Genomic DNA, 12,993 nt, shown 5'->3' on the forward strand with positions numbered 1-12,993 from the left:
ACTGGTTATGCCTCCCTGACCTGGGGCCAAGAAGATGACCTTTCCAAGGTCTCCAACAATAAGAGAATAATATAGCCAAACAAAAGAACTCCATTGTTATTAGCAAGCATGCAAAATAATACTCTGAGAGTGTATCAATCATTGGCAATCTACACTCTCTACCCATGTTCTCTGATAAGACCTTTGATTTTTTTTTCTCAGTTGTTTTGGAAGTGTTATGTAAGCACAAGTTTAAGGCACACTTCCTGAATCCTCCTATGTAGGAATATTGGAACTATTAACACTTCTAGAGCTAATATTTGATACATGACTTTGACACATCACACCTTCTGGATACTTGCTAATTTTCATTGAAAACTGTTTGGCTTTACCTTGTAATGCTGAATATATTGTTAGTTTCCTATTAAATCACTACAAACTTGATGGCTTAAAACAACAGAAATTTATCTCACACAGCTGTGGAGACCAGAAGTCCAAAGTTCACAGTTCAGGTTTCACTGGACTGAGTCAATGTGTTGACAGGGCATCTTCTCCTCTGCTGTCTTGGAGTCAAATCTCCTTTTGCCTCCCACTTAGAAGAACCCACCTGGATGATCTAGGGTGATTTTCTGATCTCAAGGCCCTTAATTTAATCACTTCTTCAAAGATGCTTCTTCTATAAATATATACAGTAACAGTCACAGGTTTGGGCGATTAGGATGTGAACATATCTTTGGGGACCATTGTCAGCCTACCACAATACCTAGCAATTCCAGTCCAATTAAACGCTCTAAAGATACTCCTGCAAAAGAGCACCAGGAAACATATACAAGACTATTCATAAGTGTACTTTATAAGTGCATTTTAAAAGTCCAAAGGAAAACATCCAGATGTCTGTTAGTAAGTGAATGGATTAATAATGAGTGGCATGTTTACATAAAGAGAAGTTTATCCATTAGTGACAATGAATAAGCAGTAGAAACAACAGAGTGAAAAGCAAATCCCCACTTACAAGTGTACACAATATGATACTGTTTATATAAAGCTCAAAACATGTAAAATATTGACCAGGGAAATATGTGGTAAAGTCTTGATTTTCTTTTAAATAAAGATAATGATAAAGACAACATTTAAAATGCAGTTACCTATGGGTTAGTGGGGGTAGAAAATGGAACAGGCTAGGGGTTGGGGATTGGGAAGGAACACCCAGGTAACTTCAACAATATTGGAAATGTTTTAACTCTCATGTTGTGTAGTGAGTTCTAAGGTGTTTATTTTCTCATGCTTTACAATTTGCACATATTACAAATATTCTATATATGTATCAAATATTTTAAAAAACCCTAAGGTAATGGACCTACAGGGTATTATGCTTAAGGTAATGGACCTACAGGGTATTATGCTAAGTGAAAAAGTAAGACAGAGAAAGACAAATATGACATCATTTCACTTACAGGTGGAACATAAAAAACAAACAAAAAAACCCCAAATGAATAAACAAAACAAAAGAGAAACAGACTCATAGATATAGAGAAACTGGTGGTCACCAGAGGGAGGAAGAAGAGATGTGGGCAAAATAGGTGAAGGAGAGTAAGAGGTAAAAATTTCCAGTTATAAAGTAAGTATGTCACAAGGATATAATATATAGCAAAGGGAATGTAGTCAATAAATTTTAATAACTTTGTATGGGCACAGATGATTATTAGATTTATCATGGTGATCATTTCATAATGTATTTAAATGTGGAATCACAATGCTGTATACCTGAGACTAATATAACATTGTATGTCAACTAGATTTCAATTAAAAAAAAAAAAACCCACCCCCTCAAAAAACCCCATCAATGTAATTTGTGGCATTGCTAGGCCTGTTTTGAAGCTAGGTATATAGATTCAAGCTGGAGAAAACAAAGGGATCTATCACAAGAATTCACATGGATAGGAACTGGGAAGCTTCTGAGATTTGAAGCAGCTAAATTATTAACTTAGCTCTGGTGCACAGGAGGAAGAATCTGGTGCAGTGAGGCTGGTCCAGCTACAAACCAATTATCTCACAAATTCTTAACTTGCCGATAGCTTCTTTTTTGACAGCAGTGTTTCCTCCCTAAATATAACAATCACACAGAGTAATTTTAAAAGTTACCCGATTTAATAAATCAGAATTTCAAAAAAGACATCAGATAATCTGCATATTCAATTATCAAGGAAACCTGGGAATCTCTAGAGCAGTGCTTCTCAGACACTAACATGCACAGGAATCACTTGGGATCATTTGAAATGCAGATTTTGACTCAGTAGGTCTGGAGTGGCATCTAAGTGTGCCTTTCTGAAAGCAGCAGGTAATGAGGACATTCCCAGTCGAGGGCACCATTTCAGCAGCAAGGTTCTAGAGCTCAGAATCGTGTCACAGACCCCCACCCTCACTGCCACCCCCCTCCCCACTTGAAAGTTTGGGAAGTGCTATCTATAGATGCATTTCACAGCAAAATTCATAAACATTGAATTTAACACAATTGCAAAGGAGTTGGAGATTTGAGTGCCTCAGGACTTTGGAGTGCCCCAGGACATTGTCCTTCAGTCAGTTAGTTCAGTTGCTCAGTCATATCCAACTCTTTGTGACCCCATGGACTGCAGCACACCAGGCCTCCCTGTCCATCACCAACTCCCAGAGTCCACCCAAACCCATGTCCATTGAGTCGGTGACCCCATCCAACAATCTATCCTCTATCGTCCCCTTCTCCTCCTGCCTTCAATCTTTCCCAGCATCAGGGTCTTTCCAAATGAGTCAGCTCTTCGCATCAGATGGCCAAAGTATTAAGAGTTTCAGCTTCAACATCAGTCCTTCCAATGAACACTCAGGACTGATCTCCTTTAGGATTGACTGGTTGGATCTCCTTGCAGTCCAAGGGACTCTCGAGTCTTCTCCAACACCACAGTTCAAAAGCATCAATTCTTTGGCACTCAGCTTTCTTTATAGTCCAACTCCCACATCCAAACATGACTATTGGAAAAACCATAGCTTTGACTAGACAGATTTTGTTGGCAAAGTAATGTCTCTGCTTTTTAATATGCTGTCTAGGTTGGTCATAACTTTCCTTCCAAGGAGGAAGCATCTTTTCATTTCAAGGCTGCAGTCACCATCTGCAGTGATTTTGGAGCCCCCCAAAAATAAAGTCAACTGCTGCTTCCACATCTATTTGCCATGAAGTGATGCACCAGATGCCATGATCTTTGTTTTCTGAGTGTTGAGCTTTAGGCCAACTTTTTCACTTTCCTCTTTCAATTTCATCAGGAGGCTCTTTAGTTCTTCACTTTCTGCCATAAGGGTGGTGTCATCTGCATATCTGAGGTTATTGATATTTCTCCCAGCAATCTTGATTCCAGCTTGTGCTTCATCCAGCCCAGCAGTTTTCATGATGTACTCTGCATATAAGTTAAATAAGCAGGGTGACAATATACAGCCTTGACGTACTCCTTTCCTGATTTGGAGCTAGTCTGTTGTTCCATGTCCAGTTCTAAGTGTCACTACCTGACCTGCATACAGATGTCAAGGGGCAGGTCAGGTGGTCTGGTATTCCCATCTCTTGAAGAATTTTCCACAGTTTATTGTGATCCACACAGTCAAAGGCTTTGCCATAGTTAATAAAGCAGAAGTAGACGTTTTTCTGGAACTCTCTTGCTTTTTCCATGATCCAGTGGATGTTAGCAATTTGATCCCTGGTTCCTCTGCCTTTTCTAAAACGAGCTTGAACATCTGGAAGTTCACAGTTCACGTATTGCTGAAGCTTGGCTTGGAGAATTTTGAGCATTACTTTACTAACATGTGAGATGAGCAGAATTGTGTGGTAGTTTGAGCATTCTTTGGCATTGCCTTTCTTTGGGATTGGAAGGAAAACTGACCTTTTCCAGTCCTGTGGCCACTGCTGAGTTTTCCAAGTTTGCTGGCATATTGAGTGCAGCACTTTGACAGCATCATCTTTTAGGATTTGAAATAGCTCAACTGGAATTCCATCACCTCCACTAGCTTGGTTCGCAGTAATGCTTCCTAAGGCCTATTTGACTTCACATTCCAGGATGTCTGACTCTAGGTGAGTGATCACACCATCGTGAGTATATAAGGTTAATAGGATATACATTATTAACCTGATTCTGATTAAATGATAGGAATCTTTGAATAATAACATCCAACATTTATTGAGCACCTACTATATGCTTTGGCACTATGCTAAAAGTTCTCGATGTATCATCTCATTTAATCCTCACAACAAATCTAAGAGGGAGGTACTGTTGTTACCATTCTCATCTGACAAATAAGGAACTGGTGCATAGCAAGGTTGAAGTAATTTGCTCAAGTGTATTGAGTGAACCTGATTCTTGAGCCCAGATGTTTAATCACTATGTTTCAATCTAGTCTTGCTGCTGCTGCTGCTGCTAAGTCGATTCAGTCATGTCCGACTCTGTGCAACCCCATAGACGGCAGCCCACCAGGCTCCCCCGTCCCTGGGATTCTCCAGGCAAGAACACTGGAGTGGGTTGTCATTTCCTTCTCCAATGCATGAAAGTGAAAAGTGAAAGTGAAGTCGCTCAGTCGTATCCGACTCTTAGTGACCCCACGGACAGCAGCCCACCAGGCTCCTCTGTCCATGGGATTTTCCAGGCAAGAGTACTGGAGTGGGGTGCCATTGCCTTCTCCGCAATCTAGTCTTAGTGTATAGCAATTACTTTGAAGAAAGTAGTTCTTTTTATTAAAATTTGTCAGGAGAGTGAAAATGTGGACCAACTAGACCAGAGGTTTTCAAATTCTGATGGGGTTTCAAATTCAGAATCTCCTGGGGCACTTGTTAAACATGATAAAACAATGCTTGAGTTAAATCCTAGAATAGAATCTCTGGGAGTTGGGGAGGGAACTTGTGTATTTAAGCAACGCTGCAGATGATTCTAATGTGTAAAGTCTGAGTATCATTGCCATAGATTTAACAAAGAATATTGTTTCTGGACTTCCCTGTAGCTCAAATGGTAAGAATCTGCCTGCATCGCAGGTGACCAGAGTTCGATCTCTGGGTTGGGAAGATCCTCTGGAGAATGATATGGCAATTCACTCCAGTATTCTTGTCTGGAGAATTCCATGGACAGAGGAACCTGGCAGGCTACAGTCCACAAAGAGTTGGACACAACTGAGCAACTAACACACACAGAGTTTTAAAAATCCAAAGGTAAGTTAAATGAAATTTGTTATTCAAATAAGGAAAGTTGGCTCTGAGGGTTAAGAAGTTCCTAGAAATGCATTTCTTTTTTTTTTTTTTTCATTGATTGATTTTATTTTTAAACTTTACATAATTGTATTAGTTTTGCCAAATATCAAAATGAATCCGCCACAGGTATACATGTGTTCCCCATCCTGAACCCTCCTCCCTCCTCCCTCCCCATACCATCCCTCTGGGTCGTCCCAGTGCACTATTCTGACTCTGATCTTAATGAGGAAGACTATGGTTTTTCCAGTAGTCATGTATGGATGTGAAAGTTGGACCATAAAGAAGGCTTAGCACCAAAGAATTAATGCTTTTGAACTGTGATGTTGTGTAAGACTCTTGAGTCCCTTGGGCTGTCAGGAGATCAAACCAGTCAATCCTAAAGGAAATCAGTCCTGATTATTCATCAGAAGGACTGATGCTGAAACTGAGGTTCCGATACTTTCACCATCTGATGCGAAGAACTGACTCCTTAGAAAGGACCCTGATGGTGGGAAAGATTGAAGGCAGAAGGGGACGACAGAGGATGAGATGGTTGGTTGGCATCACCAACTCAATGGACATGAGTTTGAGCAAACTCCAGGAGATGGTGAAGGACAGGGAAGCCTGGTGTGCCACAGCCCATGGGGTCACAAAGAGTGGAACAGAACTGAGTTACTGAACAACAAGTGTGTATCTGTGAATCCCAAACTCCTAATTTATTCCTCCCCCTGTTCCCCTGTGGTCACCATAAGTTTGTTTTCTATGTCTGTGGGTCTATTTCTGTTTTGGATATAAGTTCATTTGTATCATTTTTTTTAGATTCCACATATAAGTGATATCATATAATATTTGTCTTTGTCTGGTTTACTTAGTATGATAACCTCCATTGGTAATCAAGATTGCAGGGAGAAATATCAATAATCTCAGATATGCAGATGACACCATCCTAATGGCAAAAACTGAAGAGGAACTAAAGAACCTCTTGATGAGAGTGAAAAAGTTGACTTAAAACTCAACATTCAAAAAACTAAGATCATAGCATCTGGTCCTATCACTTCATGGCAAATACATGGGGAAACTATGGAAACAGTGAGAGACTTTATTTTTCTGGGCTCCAAAATCACTGCAGATGGTGACTGCAGCCATGAAATTCAAAGACGCTTGCTCCTTGGAAGAAAAGCTATGACCAACCTAGACAGCATATTAAAAAGCAGAGACATTACTTTGATGCAAAGGTCCATCTAGTCAAAGCTATGGTTTTTCCAGTAGTCATGTATGAAAGTGAGAGTTGGACACTAAAGAAACCTGAGTGCCAAAGAATTGATACTTTTGAACTGTGGTGTTGGAGAAGACTCCTGAGAGTCCCTTGGACTGCAAGGAGATCAAACCAGTCAACCCTAAAGGAAATCAGTTCCGAATATTCATTGCAAGAACTGATGCTGAAGCTGAAGCTCCAATATTTGGCCACCTGATGTGAAGAGCTGACTCCTTAGAAAAGACCCTGGTGCTGGGAAAGATTGAAGACAGGAGGAGAAGGGGACGATAAAGGATGAGATGGTTGGATGGCATTACCGACTCAATGGACATGAGTTTGAGGAAACTCCTGGAGATGGCAATGGACAGGGAAGCCTGGCATAATACAGTCCATGGGGTCATAGAGTTGGATATGACTGAGCGACTGAACTGACTGGTAATTTAGACATAAAGATAGGTGTTTGTCTCATGTGACTTTTTAGAACTTTTAAATACCATAAAACTGACTATATCAGGGAAAATATTAGTATTACATTTTTCTAATTAGAGGAAGGGGATAGATTCACTTTTTAAAGAACAGTTCAACCTTGAACAATGAGGGTTTGAACTGCTGGGGTCCACTTCTACTTGTTTTTTCCCACTAAATTCATACTTGATTTTAGCACTACATGATTCCCATTCGGTAAAATGCATGGATGTTGAACCTAGGATAAGTAGGGTTGACAGTAGAGTTATTCTTGGGTTTTCAGGGGAGGATCAGCTCCCCTAACCGCTGAATTGTTCAAAGGTCAACTGTAGTTCACATTATCGAGGACCCAAAAAATTACTTATAGAGTGGTGTCAGGAACCTGTAAGAATAGTGGCAGGAAAATTAATCCTATAACCCACCTCCATCCTCAGACAAGCTTAAATAACAGAAAGCATGGGAGGCATAGCTTGCGTCTTTCCTAAACTCTTGCTAACTTTTTGTTCTCTGTTCATTTGTTTATTCAAGCAATTTAACATAAAAACTTATGTGTGACTTCATTGTGCCAAGTGTAGCTCTAGGAGCTGGGGATACAGAGCTGAAGAAGGCTTACACACTTTGCTTTAAACTAGTTATAACTAGTTAACTAGTTATATCAATAGAAGCATGAGATTTAACAAAGCACAAATTGGTGGTTGTGAACAGAAAAGCAGTTAAAAGGTGAGAGAAGGGAGAATTTTCTTGATGTCCAAAACAGCTAAAGAAGGTGGATTCTGTTTAAAGACCAGTAACTGGATGGCAATCCTACCCAAGATTTTTTTTTAAAGAAAAATATATATGATACCTTTGAGGGTACAGATATTTTATAAGAATTTAACTTTATCTCTGGTGATGTATATTTTTAAGGGATCATTGAAGAAATAATTTGTGAGCATCCTAGAGAAGGGAAGTGGTGAACATCTGAGCCAAGAACAAGTCATGCGAGATCAGGTTCATTTCCTTGTTATTAATAGATTAGAGAACCATGGTTGATTTGGGGTTGAGTGGGTGGTAGGGAAGCAAAAATAATAGATGTGGATTCACAGAAATGTTTTAGAAACAATATGTATTGCATGTCTGCCTAGATCAGACAGTTGCATTTACATTTTAATATTTGATTACCATAAGCCTGTTAAGGAATACTGTCATCTGAGAAAATAAACAGAAAACAGGCCCTCCAAGCTTGACACTGAAGGAGTCTCTGTAAAAGAAAATCTTGGTGGAGTTGGTTTGTCCACCCATTAGGCTTCCAACTCTGATCCTAGGGATTCACCTCCTTTTATGGAGATAAATACTCTCACAATGACTTTTTCTTACATTGGTAGACTGGCTCAATTATAACAGAAGACTTTCCCTTTAGTACTCTGCAGCAAAGCTAAGAAAGGGCTGGGAGCCATAAACAAGATTTTGGGAACCACAGGAGAAAACAAAATGGAAATAAACACAAAAAGGACCTGAAACTAAATAACATGATTTACAAAATAAAGTTTATTATTTACAAAATAAAGTTTATTCGTCTTGAATTTACAACCCACTGTAGAAATTATGACTTTCTCTCACTACTAGATTACTTGTTTTGAATGAAGGTTTTCAGCACACTGCTATATATTTTAAACAGTTTTTTTGCTTCCAGACACACTTTAAAGCTACAAAGTGCTTTACCTATCTTCTAGAACCTTATCTTCTTTTTTTATATAATTAAAAAAATTATTTATTTTTGGCTGTGCTGAGTCTTTGCTGCTTTGTGAGGGCTGTCTTTAGTTGTGGTGAGTGGGGGCTGCTTGAGTTGCACTGTGCGGCTTCTCAGTGCGGTGGCTTCTCTTGTGAAGCACAGGCTCTGGGTGTACAGTCTTCCGTAGTTGCAGAACGCAGCCTCAGCAGTTGCAGCTGGCAGGCTCTAGAGCCCATGCTCAGTTATGGCGCATGGGATTAGTTGCTCTGCAGCATACGGAATCTTCCTGGACCAGGGATCAAACTCTTTGGCAGGCAGATTCTTATCTGCTGCACCAACAGGGAAGTCCTAGAACCTTATCTTCCACTAGTCCTCAATGTGAGTTCCTTGTTTCACTGCCTTTCCTATTCAAAGACTTCAGAATATGTCACTTGTTTTGCCTCTATGCTCAAACCATTCTTCAACATCCATTCCAGCTACTCGAACTGTTTTTTTTTTTTTTCAGGACTTTGTGGTTTCAAGGACCAAAAATTCAATTAATTAGCTCAAGTAAAAGGTTTTCTTAGAGTAATATGATATGTGATTTCTCAGAAATAGTAATCAAAGTACTTGAGCCTTGTATCACTTGTGAATATTTGAGACTTAAGCAATAATTTTTCCCTTACATCAGAAAATATCTGGAGGTAGCCAAGTTGCTGGTTGTTTTAGTAGCTCAAGATTAAAAAGACCAGCGTTTCTCTTCTTCACCTTTCCCTCATGATCACAAGGTGGCTGCTGTAACTCAAATACTGTTCAAGGAAAGCAGAAAGAAGAGGGAAGGAAAACCAGTGTTTTTCTTTGGTCAGGAAAGTAAAAATTTTCACAGAAATCTTCCAGTAGACCTCTGCTTACATTACATTTACAATAACTCTGGCACATAGCTGCTCATAAAGGACATGAAATGACAAGCCACATATTGGAAGGAAAAATTTACAACACAAAGAATTGCTATCAAGAATATACAAAGAACTTCTATAGTTTGATAAAAATAAGAAAAAAAATCTAATAGAAAAATAGGCAAAAACATGATTAGGTAATTGACAGAAGAGGAAATATTTTTGGTAAATAAATTTAGGAAAAGGTGCCCAACCACATTAGTGATCGTGGAAATGTAAAATAAGACTACATTGAAATAGACACTGCATCTATTAAATTACCAAAAATTAAGAACTCTCAAAATTTTAAGTGTTGATATAAATATGGAGTCGTATCTACCACTGGTGAGGGATAGGTAAGATGGTATAATGCTTAGTAATACAATTTGGGATTTTCTAGTGAAGTTGGATGCTTGTAAACCCCATGAAAGTAGTTCCACAACTTTCCACATAGGAGACATGTAGGTGAATGTTCACAGCAGCATTATTTGTAATAGCAAGAATGGCAATAACCCAGGTGGCCGTTGTCAGAAGAATGAATAGAATGATACATTTATATGATATACCTGCAATGATTGCAGCAACATCAATCGGTATAAGAAATGAGTGAAAAAAATCAAGGGCAAAAGACTACATATATGGCATATGTTTTTAAAAGATAAAATATAAGATAGCTATACAAAGTGACATGTACACATGTGGCCATGTGTTTTTCCACATGAAAAAAACAAAGAACAAGATAAACACAAAATTCAGGATAGTGGTTACCTCACCTGAAGTAGAGTACAAGAAAGGGATTGAACACATAGATAGATTCAGTGATACCACAGTGCTTTAGGCATTGAGTAGTGGATTCCAGTCATCCACTATTATGTTTTATAACTTACTTATAGGTATATCTATGTATCAGAGATTACATAATAAAAAATTTTAATAACAAATAGTTTTGACAATAAGTACAAAAAAGATTATAGCAGATTGTAAAGCTTTTTGGATGGGGGAGACACATGTACCAGGGAACCAGACATTTACATTTTTTATTGTTTTAGTTTCACAAAGCTTCTTGAGTATAATAAAAATTATATTTGATTCAGTCCAAGTGGGGAGAAAGGACATAATTACATACAAATACTCTAAGGGAATTTATTCGTTAAATTTTACAAGGTGAATATCATTCACTTTGCAGAAACTTTATAAAATAAAAAGAAGCAAGTACTGTTGGAAAAGACAGGAGACTTACCAATAACATTATGTTAAAGAATAGAGCAAGGAAAGGAGTGGGGACAGAAGAGAGAATACACAAATATTTAAAGAGAAAGTGAAATGGACGGTGCAGATTACAGTCTCCTTTTCAAAATGCTTAGTAATACAAGAGGAGAAGGCAATGGCACCCCACTCCAGTACTCTTGCCTGGAGAATCCCATGGATGGAGGAGCCTGGTAGGCTGCAGTCCATGGGGTTGCTAAGAGTAGGACATGACTGAGCGACTTCCCTTTCACTTTTCACTTTCATGCATTGGAGAAGGAAATGGCAACCCACTCCAGTGTTCTTGCCTGGAGAGTCCCAGGGACGGGGAAGCCTGGTGGGCTGCCGTCTCTGGGGTCGCACAGAGTCGGACATGACTGAAGTGACTTAGTAGTAGTAGTAGTAGTAGTAATACAAGAAGAAAGGAAATTAGTTTCTCATTTCTTCAGAGATTCTTCAGGACTATTCTTCCCAAGTGCACTCTACTTTGCTTTTATATTTGATGCCTGTATTACACAGGGAAAAATACAGATTCCAGGACAAATTTTTGTTAAACATTTAAGAAAATCTCTAAGGTTTTATGTCCAATCCAGGGACACACTAGAACCTACCCCAAGAGGGTGTTAATGATGTCACTATATAATAATTATCTCCTTTTTGTTATTTTCACTATCATTTCAAGGTTATTTAACTCATTCTCAATTCCAGTGATCACACTAGAAACTAATCGTGAAAATAAACCAAAACAAATCACATTCCTTCCAAAATCTAACAAAACCTCCCACTTCCCAAAACAAAATGACATTTCTTAATCATTCTTTCAACTGAGGACTTACTGCTTATATGTGCAAGTGCACATCCCTTTTAAAATCACAGGGCATGACAATGCATTTTAGTGGACTTTGTTGATTTTTTTTTTTTTTTTGCCACACTCAGCAACTTGTGGGGTCTAAGCTCCCCATCCAGGGATTAAACCCAGACCCTGGTCAGTGAGTGTGGAGCCCTAATCACTGGACTGCCAGGAAATTAATTCCCTGTTGATTTATTTTTAAAGCTATTATTTGTAACTCCTCCAAAAGGCAAAACATACTGTCTTGTTCATTATCTTCTCACCTAAGAAAATGGCTGTTGATGTGGGGGAGAGACAGGAAAGAACAATGTAACTATCACCCTCCTATGAAGTGTTGCCAGGGCTCCCAGGTGTAATCCCCGCCCCTTTTGTGTGCCACCTGTACACTTCTGTGGAGAAAGTCCAAAGCAGTTAAGTACAGTTTTCAATTTGTCTAACGTCTTTGATGAAGGTAAGATATGAATGTGGAGGAAAGTTACCAATGGTTAACATATGTAGAGGGTTTAATCTTTTGGAAAACACTTTCATATTTATTTTTTTCCAGGCTTCACACTTCTTGACTAGAACACACAGCAGGGATTATCAACATCCTGATGTTACAGGTTACTTTGCTAGGGTCCTACGGGAATGAGGGGTGAGTGAAATAAACTCATTTCTGATACTTGTTAAAATGGTGAGGTACAGTCTATTTAAAACTATTTCAATAGGGGATCATAACTTGCAACAGGAGAAAGAAATTGTGCTCAACCTCCAATACAGCAAAGACACCAGGAAATTTATTATAGCCAACAAACAAGAGTGAGGGGGTTAGTGGATGAGAAATTAAGACAAAACATTAAGGATAGCGGGATGCTTGCTTAAAGGCAGGTCCGAGGACTTATATACTAACGGACTTTATATATAAACGAATCTGATAGCATAGGCAAGGTAACCAGATACTAAAGGTGCAAGGATGACTTAGCAGAATTCACGCCAATACGGGGCTCTGCCCCGCCAGATTCGAAGGCCTCAATGGAGGCCTAGGTGAGTAGAGGGCTGGGAGGAGCCTGACTAAAGTTCAGACAAGGAGAGAGAGACTGTCATTGACAACCCCGTTTCTCTTTATTACCCAATCCCCATGGATGAGGAGAGCTGGCAGGCAACCGGGGTGGGGGTGGGTCCAGTTCTTTCTCCGAAGCACCAACGACCGGTGGCCAGAGATCAGAAGGCCAGGTTCGGCGACACCAGCAGAAAGCGTGTCTGAACAACGTTCCTCGCACTGCACGGGAGGTGCCCCCACGCTCCGCCCGTCCGCCGCGCGTCCCACTTGAGGGGCGGGCTCCGCAGGTCGGGACCGGAGGCGCC

The 12,993-nt window shown here is 39.5% G+C and overlaps 1 protein-coding gene across 1 annotated transcript in view; it reads left to right on the plus strand.

Annotated features, from left to right (window-relative positions):
• PPAP2A (phosphatidic acid phosphatase type 2A) overlaps nt 1–12,993 on the plus strand; it is a 196,180-nt gene that overhangs the window by 78,491 nt on the left and 104,696 nt on the right. Inside the window, exon 4 of the mRNA XM_010857193.1 lies at nt 12,827–12,975. Coding sequence (XP_010855495.1) covers nt 12,827–12,975 — 149 coding nt within the window. The remainder of the gene's footprint in view (nt 1–12,826; nt 12,976–12,993) is intronic.

This window comes from Bison bison, unplaced genomic scaffold, assembly GCF_000754665.1.
Source record: "Bison bison bison isolate TAMUID 2011002044 unplaced genomic scaffold, Bison_UMD1.0 scf7180017864378, whole genome shotgun sequence".
NCBI lineage: Eukaryota > Metazoa > Chordata > Mammalia > Artiodactyla > Bovidae > Bison > Bison bison.